This window comes from Rhincodon typus, chromosome 19 (genome assembly GCF_021869965.1).
Source record: "Rhincodon typus isolate 14 chromosome 19, sRhiTyp1.1, whole genome shotgun sequence".
NCBI lineage: Eukaryota > Metazoa > Chordata > Chondrichthyes > Orectolobiformes > Rhincodontidae > Rhincodon > Rhincodon typus.
In genome coordinates, this window is record NC_063350.1 from 29,030,876 (window position 1) to 29,055,830 (window position 24,955).

The 24,955-nt window shown below is 37.9% G+C and overlaps 1 protein-coding gene across 1 annotated transcript in view; it reads left to right on the forward strand.

Moving 5' to 3' along the window:
• Positions 1 to 17,138, forward strand: part of LOC109928483 (PRP6 pre-mRNA processing factor 6 homolog (S. cerevisiae)) — a 94,537-nt gene extending 77,399 nt beyond the window's left edge. The window contains exons 9-15 of the mRNA XM_048608565.1: positions 1,288 to 1,418; positions 6,404 to 6,580; positions 6,815 to 6,948; positions 7,484 to 7,575; positions 13,697 to 13,811; positions 14,940 to 15,066; positions 16,532 to 17,138. Of these exons, the coding sequence (XP_048464522.1) occupies positions 1,288 to 1,418; positions 6,404 to 6,580; positions 6,815 to 6,948; positions 7,484 to 7,575; positions 13,697 to 13,811; positions 14,940 to 15,066; positions 16,532 to 16,684 (929 nt within the window). The 3' untranslated portion in view covers positions 16,685 to 17,138. The remainder of the gene's footprint in view (positions 1 to 1,287; positions 1,419 to 6,403; positions 6,581 to 6,814; positions 6,949 to 7,483; positions 7,576 to 13,696; positions 13,812 to 14,939; positions 15,067 to 16,531) is intronic.
• Positions 17,139 to 24,955: the final 7,817 nt, after the last annotated feature.

Below are 24,955 nucleotides of genomic sequence, written 5' to 3' on the forward strand. Positions count from 1 at the left end.
GAAACGGAGTATAAAATTAGGGAAGTTTTGCTAAATCCATACATTGCATGAGTCAGACTGCAGCTGGAATACTGTGAACAGTTTCTGGCCCCTTATTTATAGGAAGATAGACTGGCATTGGAGGCATTTTGGATCTGCTCCTTGTAGATGCTGAAAGGTTGTTTTCCCCCTTATGAGAGTGTCTGGGACCAGGGGACATAATCTCAAAATAGGGGATTGCACAATTAAGACAGAGATGAGGAGAAATTTCTTCTGAGGGTAGTGAATCTGTGGATTTTTTTACTGCAGACAGCCGTTGTGGCTGAGTTTGCATATGCAAATAGTATGCCTTAATATTGCCTTAAGCATATTCAAGGCTGAAGTAGAGAGATTTTTCATCAGTAAGGGAATCAAGCATCACGGAAAAAACAGGAAATTGGAATTGAGGATTATCAGATCAGTCATGATGACATTAAATTGCAGAGTAGATTCGATGGGCTGAATGGCCTACTTCTCTTTTGTCTTAGGGTCTTCAAAGACTGTGGGGTGTACTTACATTACAGCAGTTAGCAAAAGGACACTTATAATCATCTTGAAAGCTTTTAGGGCTGGGGAATAGTCCCCCACCCTTACTTCAGAAGTCTGTCTCATACACCTTTCAACTCCCTGTAATAGTTTTACATTTACTGCAACAGGGGCACAAAAATTGAAGGCTCCACTCCAAAGATCCTGTCTTCTGGTTTAATTATACATCCTGACATTCCAATTACTTTCATAGAGTGCTCGCAATCGTGAGCCAAAACATTTAAGAGTAGAGATGGGTAAAGAATCATTTAGACTTTTACAAAATGTCTTTTGTTTTAGTTTTATTTCAAGAAATGTCAGTTGGTCTGTAATCTGGACTTTTGATCAATATGCCTATTTCTTTGACACTCTAGCTGTGTTAAGCAACATCATCTTTATCCACTGAACCAAACCATTCTACGTGAATTAATGTCCTTACCTGTTACATTGAAGTTGTAGTTCAAAAGCATAGACCTACTAATAATATTCCCACCTCAAATAAAATTATTTAATTATAAACAGCAGTAACCTCAAACTAGTGTTTGATTTTATCAAAACACTGGAGTTCAGCTAAAACCTTTTTATAAAGCTACCTGTAATTCAGCAGTCAAGACTCAAGATTAAAGAATTACAAAAATTTACCAATACCACGACATAGCTTAGGGAGTATCATATGCATTAGTGGAAAAGTTGAGTAGGAGGCCAAATTTTTAACCAGAAAGTAAATGGTTAACTTGTATGAAGGTAATATTTTTGAGGGACTGAAATTACCCTTTCCTGTCTTCTTGCTACCTAACTGTTTATTACAGTACATCACCTCAACAGAGTTGTCAGGTCTGAGATTGTGCCTGTCAATCCCCTTCCGAAAGGAGTCAGTAAGTATTTCAATGATTTTCTGGATAAAGTATTAGCTTCTATGGAGACAGATGTTAACTTGCATTCATTAAATTAATCTAAAACTAAAGCCACATGCATACTTGTGTAATTTCATTGAGCTTTTGTTACAGAAGCAAAAATAACAGAACATGCCTGAACACGTACAAAAATCAATAAAAAGCTGTCTGCTTCTTGGCTTGAGATGAAAATAATGTGTCCCAGTCTCCCAGTGTTGGGCATACATAGTTATATTTGAAAACGATGTGGTAGACTGGAAGATATAGAACTGTTTGAATATCTTCTGTATTCGTTGTAGAGGTGTACAATACAGAAACAGACCCCTCGGCCCAGCTTGCCCATGCCAACCAGATATTCTAAGTAAATCTAGTCCCATTTGCTAGCATTTGGCCCATATCCCTCTAAACACTTCATATTTGTATACCCATCCAAATGCCTTTCACACGTTGTTATTTTACCAGCCTCCTCCTCCTCTTCTGGCAGTTTGTTCCATATATGTGCCACCCTCTGCATGAAGAAGTTGCCCCTTAGGTCTGTTTTAAATCTTGCCCCTCTCACCCACCCTGAGTAAAAGACCTTGACTGTTTACCCTCTCTATGCCCCTCATGATTTTATAAACCTCCACATGTTCAATCCTCAGCCTTCTCAATACATTTGCAGAATCCCTTTGGATTTTCCTTAACCCCATTTGCCAAAGTTATCTCATGTCCCTTTTTGCCCTCCTGATTTACCTTTTGAGTACATACCTACTGTCTTTGTACTCTTCTAGGGATTCACTCGATCTCTGCTGTCTGTACCTGACATATGCTTCCTTCTCTAGTCATCCAGCCTTGCTCTTCACCTTAACAGGAACATACTGCCTCTAGACTCTCATTTATCTCATTTTTGAAGGCTTCTTATTTTCCAGCCTCCCTTTACCTGTGAACACCCTTTTGAAAGTTATTGCTTAATGCCATTAAAATTGGCCTTCCTGCAGTTTAGAATTTTAACTGTTATATCTGGTCTATCCTTTTCCATTGCTATTTTAAAACTAATAGAATTATGGTCACTGGTCCCGCTGACAACTTGGTCACCTGCCTGCCTTATTTCCCAGGAGCAAGTCAAGTTTTGCACCTTCTGTAGTAGGTATATACGCATACTGAATCAGAGAATTTTCCTGTATTCCCCTCCATCCAAGCCATTAACACTATGGCAGTGCTAGTCTGTGTTTGGAAAGTTAATATCTCCTACCATAACCACTTCTTATTATTCTTACAGATAACTGAGATCTCCTCTCAAATTTGTTTCTCAATTTCCCGCTGACAGATATGGGGGTGGGGTGTCTATATACAATCCCAATAAGGTGATCATCCCTTTTCTTATTTCTTAGTTCCACTCAAATAACTTCCCTGATCGTATTCCCAGCAATATCTTCCCTAAGTACAACCGTAATGTTATCCCTAATCAAAAATGCCACTCCCTCTACTGCCTCGCTCCCCTTTCTATACTTCCTATCTCATCTGTACCTTGAAAGGGTATTTTTTTAACCATGTGATTTCATTGAAATTAAGTCAACTGTTTAATGTATGCTTTGTTTTACCTGTTGTTTACAGAAAGTCGTGACTTTGCGAGGGCGGGGGGAAAAAAGCAAGCATTTCTTTTTAGGAAAGTAAAAGATAGAGTTTATGGCCCTTAATACTTGGAAATTCTGGCTTTAAAAAGCTTATGGGGATTTCTCAGCTAATGGTTGTCTGCTAACTCTCTCTGGACTTGGCTGTGTATAAAAAGAAAATTAAGTAAGGAAGAAATACTAGGAGCTACAATTTTCTCTCCCCCTCTGAGGTTTCTGGGATCCTAAATGCTTTCAAATGTCAGTAACTGAAATGCTGAACTGTGGCTACATTTCAAAAATTCAGAACCAGCTCGGTTTCTGAATATGAACTGAAGATCTTTCATTGTCTATAGCTGTCAGCAATTCAGTTTTGCCAATAGGAAACCTGATGGACAACAAAAAGTTATCAAATTATATCATTTGCTTTCAGACCCTTGGCCATCAAAGACTATTTTTATTTTTGTTTACCTTTTTAGAAACATCATCTCTGCAGAGACTGCTGTCTTTTGTGTCGTGTGCATGCGTCTCTGACTCTGTTCGGATTTAAAGGGATATACATCTAATTCTGATTATACCCACAATGTTACACATTTGCCAATTGCTTTAAGAACACATTGTGTTAAAATAAATGGTTTGTTAAATAATCCTGGTGGAAGCCTCTCCTATTAGACTCAGACTGGGTACTGTGTAATGAGAAGGGAATCATTGCCAATCTAGCTGTGCAAGACCCCTTGGGGATGAGCGGGCCATAATATGATAGAATTTTCTTTACCTCACTCTCCATCTGAATAGTTGATTCAGAGACTAGGGTGCTGAATCTTAATAAAGGAAACTATGAAGATATGAGGTGAGAGTTGGCCTTGATAGATTGAAGAGAGTTACTTAAAGGGATGACAGTGGATAGGCAATGGGGATAAAAGGAACGCATGGGGAAACTGCAACAACTATTTTTTCCTGTCTGACAGAAAAGCAGATTGGGTAAGAGGACCAATCCATGGCTTACAAAGGAAATTAGAGATAGTATCCGATCCAAGGAAGAAGCATACAGGTCGGCCAAGAAAAAATATGTCTGACGATTGGGAACAGTTCAGAATTCAGCAAAGAAGGACCAATGGATTGATTAAGAAGGGGAAAATACAGTACAAAAGTAAGCTTGCAGGGAACATAAAGACTGACACTAAGAGTTTCTGTCGGTACGTGAAGAGAACGAGATTGGTGAAGGCAGATGTAGGTTCCCTGCAGACACAAATGGGGAAATGTGTAATAGGGGACAAAGAAATGGCTGAGCGACTGAATACATACTTTGGTTCTGTCCTCACAAAAGAGGACACAAATCAGATACCAGAAATGTTGGAGAATGCATGATTTAGTGAGAATGAAAATTGAGGGAGATCAATATTAGTAGAGAAGTGGTGGTGGGAAAATTGTTGGGATTGAAGGCAGATAAATCCCCAGGGCTGATAATCTACATCCCAGAGTACTTCAGGAAGTAGCTCTAGAAAAAGTGGATGCATTGGTTGTCATCTTCCAGGATTCTAAAGACTCGAACAGGTTGAACATCAGTAGTGGGGAAAATTCTGGAATCCATTTTCAAGGACTTTATAGCAGATCATTTAGAAAGCAGTGGCAGAATCAGACCGAGTCAGCATGGATTTATGAAGGGGAAATCATGCTTGACAAATCTGTTGGAATTCTATGAATATGTAACATAGTAGAGTTGACGGGGCAGCCAGTCACTGGTATATTTGGACTTTCAGAAAACGTTTGACAGAGTCCCACATAAGAGATTATTGTGCAAGATTAAAGTGCATGGGATGGGGGAAGTATATTGAGATGGATAGAAAACTGTTTGGCAGAGAGGAAACAGTAGTAATTAGTGGGTCCTTTTCAAATTAGCTGGCAGTAACTAGCGGGGTGTCACAGGGATCAGTGTTGGGACCCCAGTTATTCACAATATATATTAATGATTTGGAAGAGGGAACAAAATGTAACATCTCAAAAGTTTGCAGCTGATACCAAATTGGGTGGGAAGGTGAACTGTGACGAAGATGCAGAGATCCTTCAGCATGATCTAGACAGATGGGGTAAGTGGGCAAATCAGTGGCAGATGCAGTATAATTTGGATAAATGTGAGGTTATTCACTTTGGAAGCAAAAACAAAATGGCAAGTTACTACCTGAATGGCTGTAAATTAGGAGAGTGGGTGTGCAGTAGGACGTGGGTGTCCTTGTGCACCAGTCACTGAAGGTAAGCATGCAGGTGCAGCAGGGGCTAGCAAAGGCAAATGGTATGTTGGCCTTCATTGCGAGAGGTTTCGAGTACAGGGGCAGGGATGTGTTGTTGCAGTTATACAGGGCTTTGGTGAGGCCACACCTAGAATATTGTGTGCAGCTTTCGCCTCCTTTTCTGAGGAAGGATGCTGTCAATCTCAAAGGAGTGCAGCGAAGGTTTACCAGACTGGTTCCAGGACGGTGGGACTGACATATGAGGAGAGATTGACTGGGTTAGAATTGATTTTGCTGGAATCCAGATGAATGAGGGGGTGGGAGATCTCATTGAGACATAAAATTTGAACAGGACTATAGACAGGTTAGATGCAAGGAGGATGTTCCTGATGGTCGACATGTCCAGAACCGGGGTCACATTGAGGATTCGGAATAGACCATTTGGGATGGAGATAAGGAGACATTTCTTCACCCAAAGAGTGGTGAGGCTTTGGAATTCATTACTGCAGGAAGTAGTTGACGCCAAAACATTGAGTGTATTCAAGAGGCGGCTAGATATATCTCTTAAGGCAAACAGGATCAAAGGTCATGGGGAGAAAGCAGGATTAGGCTATTGAGTTGAACAATCATCCATGATTGTGATGAATGGCAGAGCAAGCCTGAAGGATCGAATGGCCGCCTCCTGCTCCTATCTTCTATGTTTATTCTGGATAGAAGAGGCGAAAGACAATTAGCCACTTTGGTGACAGAATCAACTGATTTATACTAATGGTGTGACTGAAGGAGTCATGAGGCTTGATTGCCATTTTATTCCTCCTGTCACAGTCTTAACAACAATAATGAAGGTGAATCGTATGAGTAAGGCATCAGGTTTTTGTTTACTTCCACAGCAGGCACGTAAGAATAATATAGCTCTCATTTTAAATGCACAAACTTGCCGCCCAGTTACTAAAATTTGACTAATTTATTCGAAGCGTAGGAAAACACACACACAAGTCCTAATTCAAGTATATTTGATCGTGTGAAAGTAAAAAGGGACACTGAAAAATTGTCTATGGAAGTCTGCATTTTATATTTCAGGCATTTAATTTTCTTTCATGTCCCACTCTAGACAAAGTAATGGTTATTAATCTTTCTCTGCTTTTTGTAGGTATTCATGAAATCAGTGAAATTGGAATGGGTGTTGGGAGACATTCCTCGAGCTCGAGAGTTGTGTGATGAAGCACTAAAACATTATGAAGACTTCCCAAAACTGTGGATGATGAAGGGTCAAATTGAAGACCAAGTCGAAAATACCGAGAAAGCCCGTGAATCTTATAATCAGGGGGTGTGTAAGTTTGGTAACAATTAAATATAAATGGCTTAATAAATTATGAGCATTTAAAGAAAATCCACTTTCATAAAAAGACAGAATTCACCTTTTTTGTTTAAATTTCTGAAATGATGCATAAATCATCTCCCCCTTAATTAAAAATTATTTTATATAACTTTTATTTGAATGTAATGCTGCTTTTGTATATATTCCATTAATTTTTTTGTATTGCATATTTTTTCTCAACAGTTAAAGAAATGTCCACATTCCAGTCCCCTGTGGTTGCTTCTTTCCAGACTTGAAGAGAAAGCTGGTAATCTTACAAGGGCAAGGGCTATCTTAGAAAAGGCACGGCTGAAAAATCCACAAAATCCGGAATTATGGTATGAAGTAAAGCAGTGCAAGGCTTTAATTAGCAACGTATAGCTCTTTAATTAACAAGTGCCTCTGCAATATATAGACAGCAAGAACTGCAGATACTGGAGTCAGAGTCAATAGTGTGGAGCTGGAGGAACACACCAGGTCAGACAGCATCAGAGGAGCAGGAATGTTGATGTTTAGGGCCTAGACCTTTCATCAGGACTCTGATGAATCCTCATGAGTCCTGATCAAGGATCTAGGCCCGAAACATCGACTTTTCTGCTCCTCTGATGCTGCCTGACCTGGTGTGTTCACCCCACTCCACACTGTATTGACCCTGTGTAATACGTAACCGTTTTGTAAAGTTAAAATGGCACACCAAGTCTTTAAAAGTGCCTGATTTTTAAAAAAATTCTACTTAAGAGCCAGGATAAGGCTTCCATGGCTAGCACTTGTATTTTGCTCCATTAATTTCGTTTACTTAGGGTAGTTTTGGATTTTTTGATATTTGTACACTGAGTAACTTGTTTCTGGAAAAATATTTCCATTGTTTCTCAGGTTGGAATCTGTAAGACTAGAGTACAGGGCTGGTTTGAAAAATATTTCAAATACCTTAATGGCAAAGGCTCTTCAAGAATGTTCCAATTCTGGTAAGTTCATTTCATGGACTTCAGAAATAAAGCAAACAATGTGCCTGCTGTTTCCACTTACTAACTGTAGCCTTCATTCAAATTGGTTACCTTTTGATGTTTTAGTATGTTTTCTTTTCTTGACTTAATGTTTTCATGCAAAAACATTAGAGACCAAAAACTGATATCAGTTTGCTACTGAAATTATTGGCATTGCTGTTGAACCCAGAAAGAAAATTATTACATAGTCCCAAGAAAGGACACATGGATCACTATGCATTCAGTGCAGTGGCAGGCAACATGTCAACTTTGTGCCGATGGTCATTTCCACAGTTGCTTCAGGTAGTTATTGCTCAGTTCAGTGTTGGTTGGCTGTGCTCATCACTCGGGCAGGGAGATCGAAAACTAACTTCCTAGCACTGCTTAATAGTAACATGTAGATTTTAAAAGGAGAGGTGCACTATAGTTGGCTGGTCCTGGCCATTGTAGGACAAGTGACATCTTGGGAGAGAGTGGACGCCAGAGTTTTTCATGCTGCAATGGAGGCCTAGGTGGAGGAGGCAGAAAGGAGGACCTATATCCTCAATCCACAAGACGCAGTCCAGATGTGCTGAGAAAACAATGGCACCAAAAACAGGAGATCAAAGATAAGAGTTGTGCCTTGAAGACCTGAATACAGTGCTGCAAGTAGTACAGTGATTTCATGCAAATGGTCAAAGTCAGTAGATGCATCTTTAAATGCCATATTCTGCTGACTGCACCACTAACCCCTGCTATTGTCCACGTTACCACGACCACATTACTTGTCTATCAACCATCTCAATCATAGCTTATAATGAACATTCATATACTCCCACCTCACCCTTATGTACTCAACACTACTGCAAGCCTCTCATCCATATTTCAAGCCTTGCATGCACTGCCAATTTATCAGCCACGACTGTCATGTTAGGCACAATATTGTGGGCCAAAGGGCCCGTTTCTGTGCTGTACCGTTCTATTGTCTAACTCTCTAGAAGAGTGCTGTCTAGATTTGATGTCTACAACGAACTGGAGCAAAATTAAGGTGTTATCAATAGTGTTACCAGGCATCCCAGCCTTGACCTGCAATATTCGCTACCCAGTCAGGGAGTGAAAATACTTTTTGCTTCTTTAAGTAGTTGACATATGGTTTCTACAATATGATGTGTGTGCTGCCAGTAACATCCTATGCCATAGGGAGATCATGTGCTTGTTCGACTTGCTTTCTCTGGTAAGAGAATATAACTTGGTATGCTGTCATTTATTGGAGCCTCTCGATGACCTTTGTGTGTGACAATCAACAGCAAATTGCAAGGCAGTTGTTCCAGTCTGGAAGGAGTGAAATACAAAACAGATCAGCAACAGTTCACGTTTCACGTGAGGACATCTGAAGTATAGATATAATTTATATTGTTCCGTCATGAGACTCAGGTAGGGAAGTTATTCCCTAAACATGTACGATCTTCTGCAGAATGTCTGTTTCCCTCCTCCAGCTCTCACGTCCATCAGCTTGTTTTACTCTGCATTGTCTCTGTTCATTCTTTCAAGTAGTGCCGCGTTCCAAAGGGAATGCTGGCTCATGCTGTGCATGCCTACATCCAGAAACAACGTCTTTGTGCAGAAATGTTAAAGTTAAGAAAAAGCCTTTCACTTATTACACCAGCAATCCCAATACACATTTGCTTGAAAACCATAGAGAGCTCCAAGCAGTTATTGAATCATAAGCAGGCAAAACAACCAGTAGTGTAACCTGCTGTCACTTTAAATAGTGCTCAGTGAGGTTGCTAAATGCCAGAGTTGGCAAGAGTCCAATAATGTAGTTTGCTGGTCAACATTTTATTTCTATTTCATACATCACAAACTCCCAACAAAAGTGATTACTTGCTTCCCATATTTAACACCTAGTTTTCACCTAAATTAACCCTTAAATTATATCTGCCCAGTTTCCCATTTTCAGTTGATCTCTGGCAGATCTTTGCCACATTGCAGTAGATAATAATGGGATTGTTTCCATTGCTGAACACACATTCAGTTATGTTTAGCGTTTTAAAGTCTTTTTGTTTTAGTAAAGTAGTGGCATTGGAGCAGTTAATGGAGTTAAAATCTTGCGGTTTCAAGAGGTGATAGAGATATTGTATGCAATGTTTTGGATCTTAGAGAATTTACTAGTCCTTGTGTATGGAACTTGGCAAATGTACCCCTACTATTCAAGGAATGAGAGAGAGAAAGAATGTGCATCTATAGACCAGGTAGCCTAGTATCATTAATAGGAAAATGCACAAATCTCTTACTGGGGACATGTTTACAGGATTCTTCAAACAATTTGATAAATGTTAGTTGTTGAAACCAGTGGATTTCATCTGTTTGGATTACAAAAAGTTATTTGACAGGTTCCTGTACCTGAGGTTATCACACAAAATTAGGCTTGTGGGACGGAGAGTAATATATTAGCATAAAAATCAGTTAATGCACCATAAGCATTAACAAGTGGAGTGCTGCTGGGTCCATTGCATGATCCACAGCTGTTTGTAATCTATATCAATAATTTGCATGAGAAAGCCAAGTATACTGTATCAAAGTTTGCTGATCATACATGTTTAAGTGTGAAAGTTAGCTGTGAGGAGGATGCAGAACAACCACAAAATAACTTAGGTTGTGGGTGGGGGGAAAAAACTGTACCATGTAGAATATGATGTGGATAAATGTAAGATTATCCACTATATGACACAAAATTTGGAAAACAATTTTTTTGTATGGTGGAAGGCTGGGAACTATTATTCAGGAAGATCTGACTGTGCTTTGTACATGAGTCAGTGTTCACATGTAGGCACAACAAACAATTGGAAGGCAAATAACAGATTGGCTTTTATTGCCAAGCGATTGGAATAAACAAGTCTCATTGCAATTATGTAAGACATCCAGTATTGTGTATACAATTTGGGGTCACCTTCCCTAAGGGTAGAATTAGGGTCTTAGAGCGCAATGAATATTCTTGGGACTCATTCCTGGAATGAGGTGATTGTCCTATGAGGAGAGATGAAAGAGACTAGGATGATATCTTCCCGATTTTAGAATGATGATGTGGTCTTGCTAAAACATAAAATTCATAAGGAACTTGGTTAGTTGGTGTGAGACTGTTTCCCTTGGCTAGGGAGTCTAGAACTGAAGGTCTTAGTCTCCAGAAATAACAATCAGCTATTTACAATTGAAGAGGAATGTTTCCATTCAAAGGATTGTCTATCTTTGGAATTTTCAATGCAGAGAGCAATGGATGCTCAGTCGTTGATTTATATTCAAAGTCATCTTGCATTTAGAAAATGCAGGGTTTTCTATCAACTTTTCATCTCTGCTCTGCTATTACGCTCATTAATCAAAAGTAGTGTATTTTCCAATTCCAGCTCAACATTTGAATATTGAAATGACATGTCTTATTGAAAAGCCTCAGTTTGAACTCCTGTTTTAACTTAGCAGCTCCATCAGCTATTTATATAATATGCAGAAAGCCATTAAAATTTATCTGCCATAAAACAAAGGTTTTCTCTCTCTTGAATGTCCTCATTGGGATTGCTAATCGTGGCCTAAACAATAAAGCCAAAATATAAGCCACAAGAATTATTTCAACCTATGCAAAGATGGAACCTGCATACCTGTGAAACCTGTTGGCATTACACAGCACTGTGCTTTAGCCAATTAAACAACAGAACTAACTGACCCCTAAATGCGATTCTACATTAAGTCAAATAGCATGGTTTAAGTAAAGACACATTTATTGACAAACTTACACAGCATAAATGTTTTTAAATCAGAATAATTAGATTTTTATTAAAGAAAATCTCTTCAAGAAATAAATTCAGTTTATAGTTTAGCCTGTTATTACTGTGACAGTGCTGGCTTCCCTGTCGGGTAATTTTGTCCACTTTGCCTGTCAGTAAGTAGTACGGCTGGTTACACCTAGGTGCATTTTAGAATGGTTTTCTTTCTGTTCCTCTGGGAAATTGGTTTACTTTTGCTGCGTGTAATTGAATACTAGTGAAGCAACGTATTTATGGTAATCAATCAAGATCTCTGTCACAATCAAAATGTCCTGCAGTTAATGACCCATTTGGGGCTTCTGAGGTGTCAGCCAAATCTCATTTAACTTGATGCTCAGGAAGCTTCAGAGAACCTGTTGACAAATGATTATTTAATATTTTTTCGAAGCCAATGCCTTAGCATTTCTCAGGCTTAAAACTGATTTGACAATAAGTTGCAGTTTCAGTGATATGATTAAATTAATGCTGAAAATTAATTTAATGGTGGACCCCAGATTCAAATCCTACCAGTAGCACATGTTCAACTTGTCATTTTAGTGAATTTTCAGCTGCAGTGCTGATAAATTCACAGCTTTTATATTCTTTCAGATATCAATTGTTAATTGTGCTTCAAAGGTTTAGGATGAAGAAGTTTTGAAAATAGAGAGATGGAGCAAACACAGCAAGAACATTGGGTATTCCTGTCAAATTTGCCTATCCAAAACTAATTGTTTCCCTTTGTGACAAAAACTTGTGCCTTTGTAAGTTGTTTGAAATAAATTCACAATGAACTTGTATTTCTGGTAATAATTAAAAGGATAAACATCTGAGTGAAAAAAGGCAAGTGGAAAGACCAAGAACGAGTTTGATAAGGTGGCTCTACCAAGAAACGGGTAGAGGTATGAAGGGCCAAACAGCTTTCAGCACTATATCATTGTTGAATTCATATTGGATGCACCATAGAAAAGGTGATATGCTCTTTAACAGTATATTATACAACATAGTAGCAATGCTGTCAGTGATTCAGGCGTGATGTGGAGGTGCCGGTGTTGGATTGAGGTGTACAAGGTTAGAAGTCGCACGACACCAGGTTATACACCAACAGGTTTATTTGAAATCAAAAGCTGTTGGAGCACTGCCCTTTCGTCAGGTGAAGTCATAGTGATTCAGCATTTAAACTTTGCACTCGGCAATGTTTTAACTCTGCTAGATCTGGCACTTGTATTTGCCCATACACCTTTCTGGATTTTTTTTGCTGAAACTTACTATAACTTAGAGCTAAAGCGTAGTAGTGCCCTCTTCAGGAAATATGGGATCTATGTGAACAAGAAATAAGAGCAGCAGTAGGCTATTTTGCCCTTCGTGCTTGATCTGCCATTTAACAAAATCATGGCTGATCATCCATTTTCTTGCCATGTTCTTTGATTCCCTTAAATTCTAAATGGATCAATCTATACCTTAAATATGTTCAACAACTGAATGTCCCTAACCTTAAATTAAAGAATTACTGATGAGCAATCCAGAATCAACTTAGAATTGTCAGATTGGCCACCCATTGAACAACCACTCGATATTTTTCATTTTGGAGGTAAGTTAAAAGTTCTGCCCAGTATTTCAAACATCAACATGGTTTAAAATAAAGATCAAATGATTTATTGCTTTAAGTTTACTGTTTTGTAGTAATGGCTGAATCACTCACATTTACAGTATTAAGAACATGACATATCCTAAACCACACTCCAAATCCTTGAATACTAGTGAATAATGTGACAGGAAATGGACCTATGATAGATTCCTGCCAACTCCCCTTTATCCCTTTACAGCATTTCTAACCAAACAATTGTCCAATACCTTGTTGAACCTGCCTCTTCAACATTTCCGGGCAGTGCATTCCATACCCTTAACCAATTGCTACATAAAAATGTTTTCTTCTCACATTGCTCTTGCTTCTTTTGCTTATTACTAAATCTAACTTTTTTCTTTTACGAGCTGGAATAGCTTCTCATTGTCTATTCTATCCAGCCTGTTCATGATTTTGAAACCCCTACCACATCTCCTCGCAGCCTGTCCTGTCTATGGAGAACAATCCCAACCTCTTCAGTCTGTTTTCAGAACTGAGTTTCTCATTTCCGGAACCATTTTTGTAAATCGTTTCTGCACTTCCTCTAATGCATTCATGTCTTTTCTATAATGTGGTAGCCACACTGTACACAATTTTTCAACTAAGGCCTAATGAGTGCCTTGTACACAAGATAAATATGTTTTCTTTGTATTTGTTATAAAAGACTTGCATTGTTCCAGTTAATGTATTGGAAATGTTTTATTTGTAGGTATTCTTTGGGCTGAAGCTGTTTTCCTGGAAGCAAGACCACAAAGAAAGACCAAAAGTGTAGATGCTCTGAAGAAATGTGAGCACGATCCTCATGTCCTCCTCGCGGTAGCAAAGTAAGTTGCTGTGTTGAGTCTTTTGCTTAAATGTAGAAGTAATGACATGTGGAAGCCTCGTATTGCCATAGCATTGCAGCAAAGTGAACTAATTCACTGTTTCATATATCAACAGCCTAAATCTGATACCAGTACTAAAATTGAGCGTCGTTTCTGGAGCACCAACACTAAGTCCATTTCACCATGAATTTGTTTGGACTGTAATTCTGCATTTAGATAAGCAGTCAGTCAGCTGCTTAGAGGTTCCGCAGACACCAGTCACATGCAAGCCTACGTTCCCTTGTTGTTTTTCTTCAGTGCAGACCTCTAGCGTCTGTCCATGAGCAACTTCCAAAACTGGATCCGTCAGCAAGAGCCAGCATGCCAATAAGCCTGGCGTGAACCCTTGGAGCAACTGCAAAGCAGCACATTTCAGTGAGAACGTTGGCGCTGATGTGTTGACATCTAGTCCCATCTGCAGCAGCTAGAACTTGGACATGTGTGCAATGAAAAAAAACAAAGGAGGACCGTAGATTTTCACTAAAACTTGTACAGTCCCCAGATGTGCGGTTCATATCTACCCCAGGATTAATAGGGTGTAAAAAGCAAAATTAAATCTACATTTAATGCATTTAACATAAGAATTTCCTGCTTGAAACATGTCAGTTCTAGTATGTACACAAGCTACTAAAGAGAGAGATTGAAATAGTTTCATGCTAAATTTGTGATACTATTTAAATGAATTATGTTCAGATTCACTTACTGTTATTATAATTAATATAAGTTTTAAAAATGACATGGCCAACAATTAGTGGAATAAGAACTAATGTGCCAAAAATTTTAAGTTTCAGATCATTTGAGTGAAGACTAAATCCATCAATTCTAACATAACTTATATTAATCTCTGTTTTTTGAATACTTTCAAAATGAATGAGTATTTCTCGATATTTATGTAATTTGTGTGTTTTGTTCTTCCAGTTTAAGCTATAAAATGTTACCCTATCACATGTATGTATTCACTAACAAGGTATTCATTTCCCTGCTTATTTTGTCAGAGCATGGCATTAAAATAATTAGAAAGACCAAATCATCTCTTTATAGCAAGTACTTTTACTTTTCAAATTGCATTTCTTTCCTTTTGTATTTCAGACTGTTTTGGAGTGAACGTAAAATAACCAAGGCGAGAGAGTGGTTCCACAGAACTGTGAAAATTGATCCTGATCTTGGAGATGCTTGGGCTCTGTTTTACAAATTTGAGCTACAGCATGGTACTGAGGTAACCAAAAGTTATCAATGCAGTCAAAACATGAGAACTGAAAATAATTAATTAAGTGTCCACCTTTATATCTTTGATGTCATTTTTGAACCTCATTGGATCAGTACTCTATTTTTGAGAGATTTGTTTTGATGCATAGTTGTGATTCTATTCCCATTTTGAAACTGCCAAATACATCACTGTATGCCAGATGAAAGTGTAATTCCATCTGTTGGAATTGGTTACTTCCCAGCATTCTGGTCTGAAGCATGATCTATTGCATGACTGGTGGAAGTAAACTAATGGGAGATGAGAATATTGCTGCTAAGTTGATTTATTGTCCATTCACAAGCACCTCTTTGGCTCTGCAGTACAAAAGAAATGGGATGTAGAAATCAATAACACTTTGAAATATAGTGAAGATGATCTCAACCTAAAACTATGGTTTGCCCAAATGGAAGTAGTTGATTGAACATAACTTGCATGTACAGCACTTGGGCATGTTGGTAAGTGTTTGGTGTTACCATAGATATTGTGCATATTGGGTAGGATTTTGTTTAACTAGAAAAGTGCTCATAGTCCAGTACCCAGCCAGAATGAGGAAGGGTCACTGGACCCAAAACATTAGCTCAGTTTTCTTCACAGATGCTGCCATACCTGCTGAGCTTTTCCAGCAACTTCAGTTTTTGTTCCAGAATTGTTTTGGAACTTTTACTATTAAGTACAGGTTATAAAGAGAGTGTGGGTTAATCAGATTAATAGAAAATTAATGACCCCCAAGTGCTAAAAAGGTGCAGATGAAGACTGCTTATAATTCAAGGAACGGATTATCAAAATTTAAAAAGTTAGTGTACAATTTCCAATGAGTTATTAATATTCATTAACCACAAGTAGTATGAACAATGATGAATAAACAAATAAGCATGAGCCAGAAATCTTCAATCTTAGGCAGTAAGTTTTACAATATGTCTGGTTGCATCAATATTTTAAGTTTTATTTAACATAATACAATTTCATTGGATGGAGTATGGCTTTTCTAGAATTGAAAAAACAAATATTTAGCATAAACAGCGATTTGAAACAACTTGAATATGTAACCTGGTTATTAAACATTATACTGTAAGCTAAAAATCTACCTTTAATAATAAAGCATTTGGATATTATCTTTACTAACCAGTAATTTTAAATATATACTCTGCTCCTGATTCTGTACAAAAAAAAACTAAAATTGCCTAAATACATTTTCAAGTTAAGATGAAGGTGCATAGTCTTCTGTTAAACTTCGTTAAGTATAGGATAACTAATTGCCCAGTCCTAGATCAGAACTGTTCAATAATTCAGAAATGGACTGAACAACTTTCAAGTAAAGCCATATGTAGATGCTGTATCTTCACAGTAAATAGTATTGAATATTGGGTTCACATTGATTTATTTTATTAAAAAGTATCCAAGCTTCAAATGCATTTTAATCTATCTTCCCTTACAGGAACAGCATGAGGATGTGAAAAGGCGGTGTGAAAATGCAGAGCCAAGACATGGAGAGTTATGGTGTGAAGTGTCAAAAGACATCAAGAACTGGCAAAGAAAGATCGGAGAGATTCTTATGCTTGTAGCTGCTCAGATAAAAAATACATTTTGAAATTTTGTGTGAAGATATTGTATCTAAAGATTTGGCTGTTTTTTTTTCTTTTAGAATAGCTTAATACTTCATTGCAGAAATCTGTATCTTCTCTGTCTTCCTTTCCCTATGTAATTTATGCAACTTCTAAAATTTTCTGTTGGGAAACTACTTGTTATTGTGTACAATACTATTTTAAAATAAACTGAGCGTCATCGTAGTTTTAAGCAGTGGATAATATATTTTTTAAAAACCGATGGTAGTTGTAGTGTAGGAGCTGTTTATTACTGGAGGATAGAAATCTTAATAAATGGATCCCATGGATACAGGAAACCTGCATAAATGGCCAGAGAAAAATTACAGATGAGAAGTTTTTGTTATTCGAGCAAGTTGTTTAAATTACCAAGTTATATCTACAAGAACTTGTAAGTCTGTTCAGTCTGAATACTTTTTAATAAAGTGAAAATGGCACTGAGTTATGGGTATCGACTCAATTCTGCTATCCTAAATAAGAAATTGTTTTGAATTTAAGGATAGCATTGTGTGTTCCTTTTATAACTCCCATTTCTATACTGTATGCAATTAACATTTCTAAACTCAGTTTTGTTAGTGTGTGGTTGCAAAACCATCTGGAATGAAGACTGAATCAAGTGCCCACTAACAGTACAAAATGCTATTTCCATATGTAGGCACTGCACGCACATCTGCTCTAAAATTAGCACATTGTAGTAACAATAATTTGAAAGTTACACAGCAATGTCACATGCCTACTGTTTTGCTGCGAAAACCACTATCTCTGGGAGTGGCAGCAAACTTAAAATGCCAGTTTTAGGATGAGTTACTTTGTGCTCAAACACATCCAGAGTTGTTTTTACAGTGAATGTTGAATTCTAAGTGGGTACCTCCCACAGTCCAGAGATGTACAGATTAGTTGAGTTGGCCATGCTAAGTATTCCAAGGATGTTGTAGACTAGGTGGGTTAGCCACGGTTAATGTAGGGTTATGGGGATAGGGTAGGAGGGCTGAATCTGGGTGGGATACTCTGACCATCGGTGTGGACCCAGTGGGCTGCATGGCATGGCTCTGCACTGTAAGGATTCCATGATTCTATAATGGAAGTGAAGGAAGCAACAGCTTTAATGGTAGGCAAGGCACACCCATCTAAAAAGCATTTGGGCTAAATAACTACATCCACTATTTCCTCTGAAGATCAATCATCAGAAAGAAAAGTCAAACCTGGAGTATGGAAGTCAAGCAGCAAATGAGTGTGTACTTTCTGCTATCATTTCCTATAAACATATTGGCCCAGATTTGCTAGAATGGAGCATCATGCTGACTGCACCAGTATATATTTTCCTGCATACTTTTATACAAGGAGAATTTGCTGAAAATTTGGATGAGAGTAGAAGAGCCTCCCAGTTTACTTCCTTAATGAGAATTGAGAAAGAAACAGTGAAGGCTGAGAAGCTGAATGAATTAGTCAAATGAGCACCAGAAAGTGAATGATTGGATTAAGATAAAGAAAAAGCCAAAGGGGCTGTAATAATGTTTATTTTAAAAATTGCTAGTAATGATTTACTACTTATAGGAATACAGTACGATAGTTTAAATTATCTTTTGGGTACCACCATTTGGGGAACAGAAATCTTGCTTGTGTTACTGGGCAATTTACACGTCAGTCATGGGTGTAATTTAAAATTTGTTAATTTAGCAGAATCTTCTGGGCTATTAGTGGAAATGGGTCAATACTTGGGCAATTATTATTTAGTATTGGAGACACTTACGTTGAACATGATCTGCAACAGAACTATCACTTCAACAATCCACGTGTGGGGAAATTGTAGGAATGCTGCAGCAATCATTGCTTCAGGCAATTACAGTAGGCTTTCAGGAGCAATGAAATAATGATCAAGCAACAAACCCTTGACAAGTAAAAACACAATGTTAAGTCAAGCAGCATCTGGAAAGAAACAGTAGACATTTGACCTTTAATTAGAATTGGAAGAGAAGAAAAATGATAAGTGCTGAAAGGGAATGTCTGATGGACAGAAGCAGTTAAGTGACAACATCCTATGGTAATTGGACAGGAAGTAAAAGACAAGTGTAGAAATGAAAATGGAACAGCCTTATCCTTAAGAAAGCTCAGGAGCATTCTGTTTCTAATGTGAATTAGTACGAACCAGGATCATTGTTAACAACTTTGATATCTCAAACTGCAGAGCAGCTGTGTCCATCAGCCAACACCTTTGTGCTTATAGCAATAACAAGACTATGGCTCTTTCTACCCCCACCCTTAACTAAGTAGAGCAACTAACTACTCATGTCTTACTTTGAGTTGCCCAGTTATAGTGGAGTCCCATGTATACCGGATTGGTGATTGATGCTTATATTGTAACCTCGAGTCAGAAACTTGGAAATTAACAATTGATGTTTCTAAGTTGTAGGATAAGGTGTAGAGATGGTTTTCAACTTAAAGGGAATATGCTCTGATGCAAGCTATAGCCATGATTACAGTTGTGAAATATATCGTAGAACTATCCTAATGAAGTTGTTGCCTTAATTAGATAAGCGTAAGGTGAGTGACTTTTTGTCAGTTATATTGTTGCTTTGTTGGGTTACAAAGATAGTGTAGTAGAAAGTCAATATTGACACTTGATTATTTCAATTGCATATGTTATGTTTAGGATAGCACTGAGGCTAAGGTACGAAATTAATAATGAAGTGTTTGAGAGTTCAAGTCTGACAATAGCAGATGTGCAATATTTCTAGGGTAGTACCAGAAAAAAAGTAATGAAAACTATTATTTGTTGCATTAAAAATTCTTAAGTAATTTACTATGCTTAAGGAGGTCAACCTTTCACCTTGTCATGACTAGGCTACACGTGCCAAATTCTGCAGTGTATGGTAGACTCAAGTCTAAAACAGCAATGTTAAGACATGAGGTTCTAAAGCAGCTGGCTGGAAGTGCATTGTCTGGCATATTGTGTAAGAGTGAAGAGGAGACACCCTTTATCCATGCCTGCAACAAAGGATAGATGCATTGTCTATGCATATTAAAAAAATTAACACTTGTCGGAGCCCCGTTTGATGGCTACTTTGAGACAAATTATTGCCTCACGGGTTGCATTTGGAAACAAAGAAAATAGATAACTTCCCCTCAGTAAAATGGTACCCATGTGCATAGTTCCAGTTGCTGCCCCATCTATAAAGCAAATCAGTCCCTATCCCTGAAATTGCACCTCCCCTGCTCCATTTTACTCCAGGCACCCTAGCCCTCCAATTTGTCTGGCGTCCTAGACTGGTTCCCCAGAAATATGTATCTATTAGTTCCCTAGAGCCATTCAGTCCTTGCTGGTCGACCGTTGGGCCACTCTCACTCTTTTGCATTGATGATATAGGCCCAGCATGCTTTAACAGTGATATCATACAGATGTTTCACAACTGGTTTCAAACACTCTATTACCATTGACCCACTAACAACTTCAGAGTTATCTTAAAATAAAAAACTGTGGAAACAAAAACAGAAATTGCTGGAGAAACTTACCATGTCTGGCAGCATCTGTGAAAAGAAAGTGAAATTAACATTGAGTCAAATGAACAGAGTTATCTTCAGAATGTGAAAATCAATTACAAAAGATATGTTTAGATAAATTACAATTTTTGTATTGGGATTGCTAGAGGCTGAACTGACTCGAGTATCAAAAAAAATGAGTAGATCTGTATAAATCCAATATATAAGGGATGATAGCTAACTCGGATATCGGATCATTTGGAAAGCACTGAATTTAATTCACCCTGTTGTAACTATGATATAGTGTGTGATTCATATATATTTTAGACTTTCCCTGGTGGTCTGGTGATTAGGATTCAGTGCTCTCACCACTGCGGTCCAGGTTTGTTTCCCAATCAGGGAATGGGAATTAGGACAGCATGGTGGCTCAATGGTTAGCACTACTGCCTCACAGAGCCAGGGACCTGGGTTCGAATTCACCCTCTGGCAACTTTCTCCCTGTGTCTGCATGGGTTTCCTTCAGGTGCTTCAGTTTCTTCCTACAGTCCAAAGATTGGCTATGTTAAGTTGCCCATACTATCCAGGAACATGCAGGCTAGATGGGATTAGAGGGTTATAGGGTGGGGGTGGGGGTGAGGGTGAGGGTGAGGGTGGGGGTGGGGGTGGGGGGGTCTGGGAGGGATGCTGTGAGGGTCACTGGTGACTCAAAAGGGTCAAATGGCCAGCTTCCACAATGTAGGGATTCTATGATAAGATTGTATAATAATGTTTTTAATTTTGAATTAATGACATGGATTTTTCTGCATCTATAAATCTGATTATTACCTAGTAAATATTTCCTTAGCTATGGTGATTTTTTTTAACCAACTTGATAGACAGGTAACTTTCAAAACAAATGGCTTTTTTGTGTACATTAGGAGAGTTTCCAACTGAACAAGGTAAATATGCGTGCATCATGGGTTATGTGACAAAGTTCTGGACCTTTAAGCTTAGGGAAATAGCTAGGGCTAGTTTCAGTTCGGGGCAGTTCTATATGAGTCCTTGGATGAAGACATATAAAGCAGACTCCTGAGAGAGGGAGAAGACAGTAAAGATAGATGACCTTAAAGTAAGGAGTTGTGTAATAGTTCCAGACCAGAAGTGTTTGAATAAGACCCTGAAGAGGTTATTTGAGGCCAAGAACATTTAAATGCAGGCATATGAAAGATACCAGAAAAAAAGCTATAAAATTTTCCAGACTGGGATTTAAAGTTACAGTTATATTAAACCCATTGAAGTATTAGTAGAAAAGACTTTTTCTCTCGTGCCAGTTTTGTACAAGGATATTTTTGGCATCTGTAAAGAAGTGCTTTGGGGATTAATGGAATTCTATTTTACTTTGTTTTTCAAAATGTCTAAACTTGTGTATTAATAGTTTGGGTTTATCCTATTCTATTTTCATTTCTTGCGTGAGATAAACAGCTGCTTTATTGTTAAAACCAAATGGCAACATTGTGTGCTTATATCTCAGTGAGAGAACACCTCGTTAAAACCAAAACAAAACAATGATCTATTGAGCCAGATTTCAGACTGCAACCTCACTTGCCTAGGAAGAATATCAGCTGGGATCAGAATATAACTCTTAAACCACAATATTGACAATATGCTGCAATGAAACCTAACTATTTGCATTATGGATCCTGGACAAATCATCACTTTTTCAGAGCCCTTAAAAAATTAACTTATCTATGCACCCTACATGTGCAGAATACTGTTAGTAGTTAATATGAATAATAATGGAATATGGCTATTGTTACACTGCAGAAAACATTTCCAGTAGGTTTCCAGTCTACCTTTAATTTGTACAATCACCTCAGCTTGAGATTGGAATATCCTTGCCACGGGGGAAGACAGCTGTTGTCAGCAAATGATTCCAGAAACTGTGCAGAATCAGTATTCAGCATCTTTGAGTAAGTGAACCAGCTCTTTTGTGGCATTTAAATGCACAGCACTTGCATTAAGTGATGTTTCATCTGAACTCATGGTATACATTAGAGAGCAAGTCAGTACAGGAGGAGTATCATGGATGTATCTTGGCTATCATAAGCAAGTAGGAATTGTGTTTCATTATTGTCTGTTAGATTGTGAAATAACAGCCTTTGTAAAATCCCCCACAACCCTCTTCAGCTCCTGTAGTCCTGGAACTGAAATGTCTGCTTTTTGTGAGCAGTCTGCAGTCCTTTCAAAGTCCAGAAAGCTAATTCTTCCCTCAGTTCTTAAGTACACTTACAACACCTCAATTGCAGTGCACATTATTGCCATATATAATTCTGTAGGATTGGTGATGTAACATCAAACGTTGTGACATCAAAAGTGTTCCCAATTGAAACAAAGTAATAGCTTGACTTAACAGCAAACAAATGTAAAATCTCCACAAGATATACAGCCAAGTATTCATTCTGAAATTTGCCATCCAATCTGAGGGACATCCTCATTCTGTTCAGCACTGTTATTTATGTAAGCTGCTCCAATTGATTAGTACAACAGGTGACAAACCTTTGTCATTTTTCCATGCAAAATTATGGTATTGCTTTTCCACTTTTGATGCGAACATACAGTTTGAGCATATTCCAAACACATGATGACCACCATCTAGAAGGATAAGGGTAACCAGTATAATACAGCACCACCATCCTTAAGTTCTTCACCATGCAATTCGCCATCCTGACTTGGAAGTGTATTGCTCTTGCTTCCGTGTCAATTTCACAGTCAAAATCCTGGAACTCCCTCACAAACAGCATTGTGATGTATCGGTGGCTAACAAACAGTGGCAGTTCAAAAACACAGCTCACTACCACCTTCAAGGGCAGTTAGTACTGGTAATAATTGCTGGCCCAGCCAGCAATCACGTATCCCATGAATTGATAAATAAATTGGAGAGCAAATTTGTAATATTTGCTCTTAATCATTGCAAATTTTAAATTGTTCTATATTTTTGCTTTTACCAACAATTGAAGAGAAGTTTGATAGTAAACTTGGAAGATTTAGCTTTTGTTAACAATGGCTTTGATCTTCTTGCATGGCATGAATATTCTTTCCAAAGTGTCTTAGAAGTGGTCTCCTTTCAGAAATCATAGAACATTATAGCACAGAAAAAGAGAATGCTGGCTTGTAGCTAACCAAATACTCTCACCCCATTGTTCCATTTCCAAAGTCCTACTTACAAAGTCTCAAGTATTTTGTTATCCAATTCCCTTTTGAGATTTAGTATTGAATCTGCTTCCCCACCCTCTCAGGCAGTGCATTTTTGATCACAAAAACTTGCTGCATGAAAACAGGCATCATCTAGTTCTTTTAGAAATCATACCACAGCAATGTTCTCTGGTTATGGACTCCTGTGCTACTAGAAACAGTTTCTCCATTTCTATTCTATAAAAAATGTTCATGATCAGGAACAACTGTATAAAATTTCCATTAAACCATCTCTGATTCAAGGCAATCAATCACCCCAGCTGAAGATTCTCTGTGTAGCTGTAGTTTTTGATCCCTGGTACAATACTGGTAAATCTATTCTGCATCTATCATTCTTGATGCACCCCAAATTAGCCTACCTCATTTTATAATATTTCTAACTATCTTTCCCAGTCCTGTCTGCACTTTGTTTCAACATTTTCATAATAAATGTTGATGTCCAACTCTCTGCCACATTAGGACACTATAGCAGCTGTTGATTTTCTTGTAGGGTTATAAATCGCTAATCTGTTTAACTGTAACCCATCAATCTATCTGTGATACAACTGGTCCCAAAATCCCAGGAATCTGAAGCATTCCCTCCTGCAACTTGTTGCTACCCCGAGCCTTTAAACCATCTTGTTCTAATTCTTTTCATATATAATACTGAGACTGATACAGAGACAACTTTTTAAGGTTCTACTTTTTTATGTAGAATGGAATTAAGGAACAATTTATTATCCTTGAATTTCAATCAAATAGTTTTTTCCTTGATCCCTCGATTATGCCATCTTTCTCCTGCGGTAAAATAATTTATTTGATCAATACTGCCAATCCACTGCTTCATTTTACTCATCCCCCACTTTTGCTGAATATCTGGTTGCCAGGAATAGTAAGTTTCCAATTTTTACCTTCTCTGAATCAAGTCTCTGTTATTACTAGTACAGCTATAATGAAAAATGAGCTTTAAATAGTAGGCTTTCTCTTTGTGTGCAGGTACTTCTAAGTGTCACAATCCCATACAGTTGTATCAGGTTTTCAAACGGCTTCAAATTAATTTCAAAACCATCTAAGCCATAGGGTGATTTGCACTCATTACTCGGAAAAAGTATTCATGTTTATTTTAGTTTTCCATTGTATAAATTACTCCTGAGGTTTTAATCCATGTATAAAATAATTCAAACATAACTCAGAGACCACATTTCTCAAACATCACATCTTCATTTGGATGCTTAACTATTAGTCATTTTTGCAAGTTTGATTGAGCCTCGTTATTTTCAACTTTTAGAATTTTTAAAATCATGAGTTTGTGTTGCTTAGTTAATAGATGAAATATTAAGCCTAACAGCATACACAGTGTTTAAAATACCAGTGACTGAAAGCTTTGCAGTGCAGATAAACTATTCCAAGTGCTTGCCAAGGAATTGTTGAAGAATTTGATAGCAAGTTTTTTTTTGTTTGACGAAAGTGAAAGTCTGGCAACTGGTCACGGAAGTTTGTTGAAGTTAATTAAGCTTGAGCTGAATGAAATCGAGGGTAAGCAGAGAATTCTGTCTCTCTGGTCATGGCAT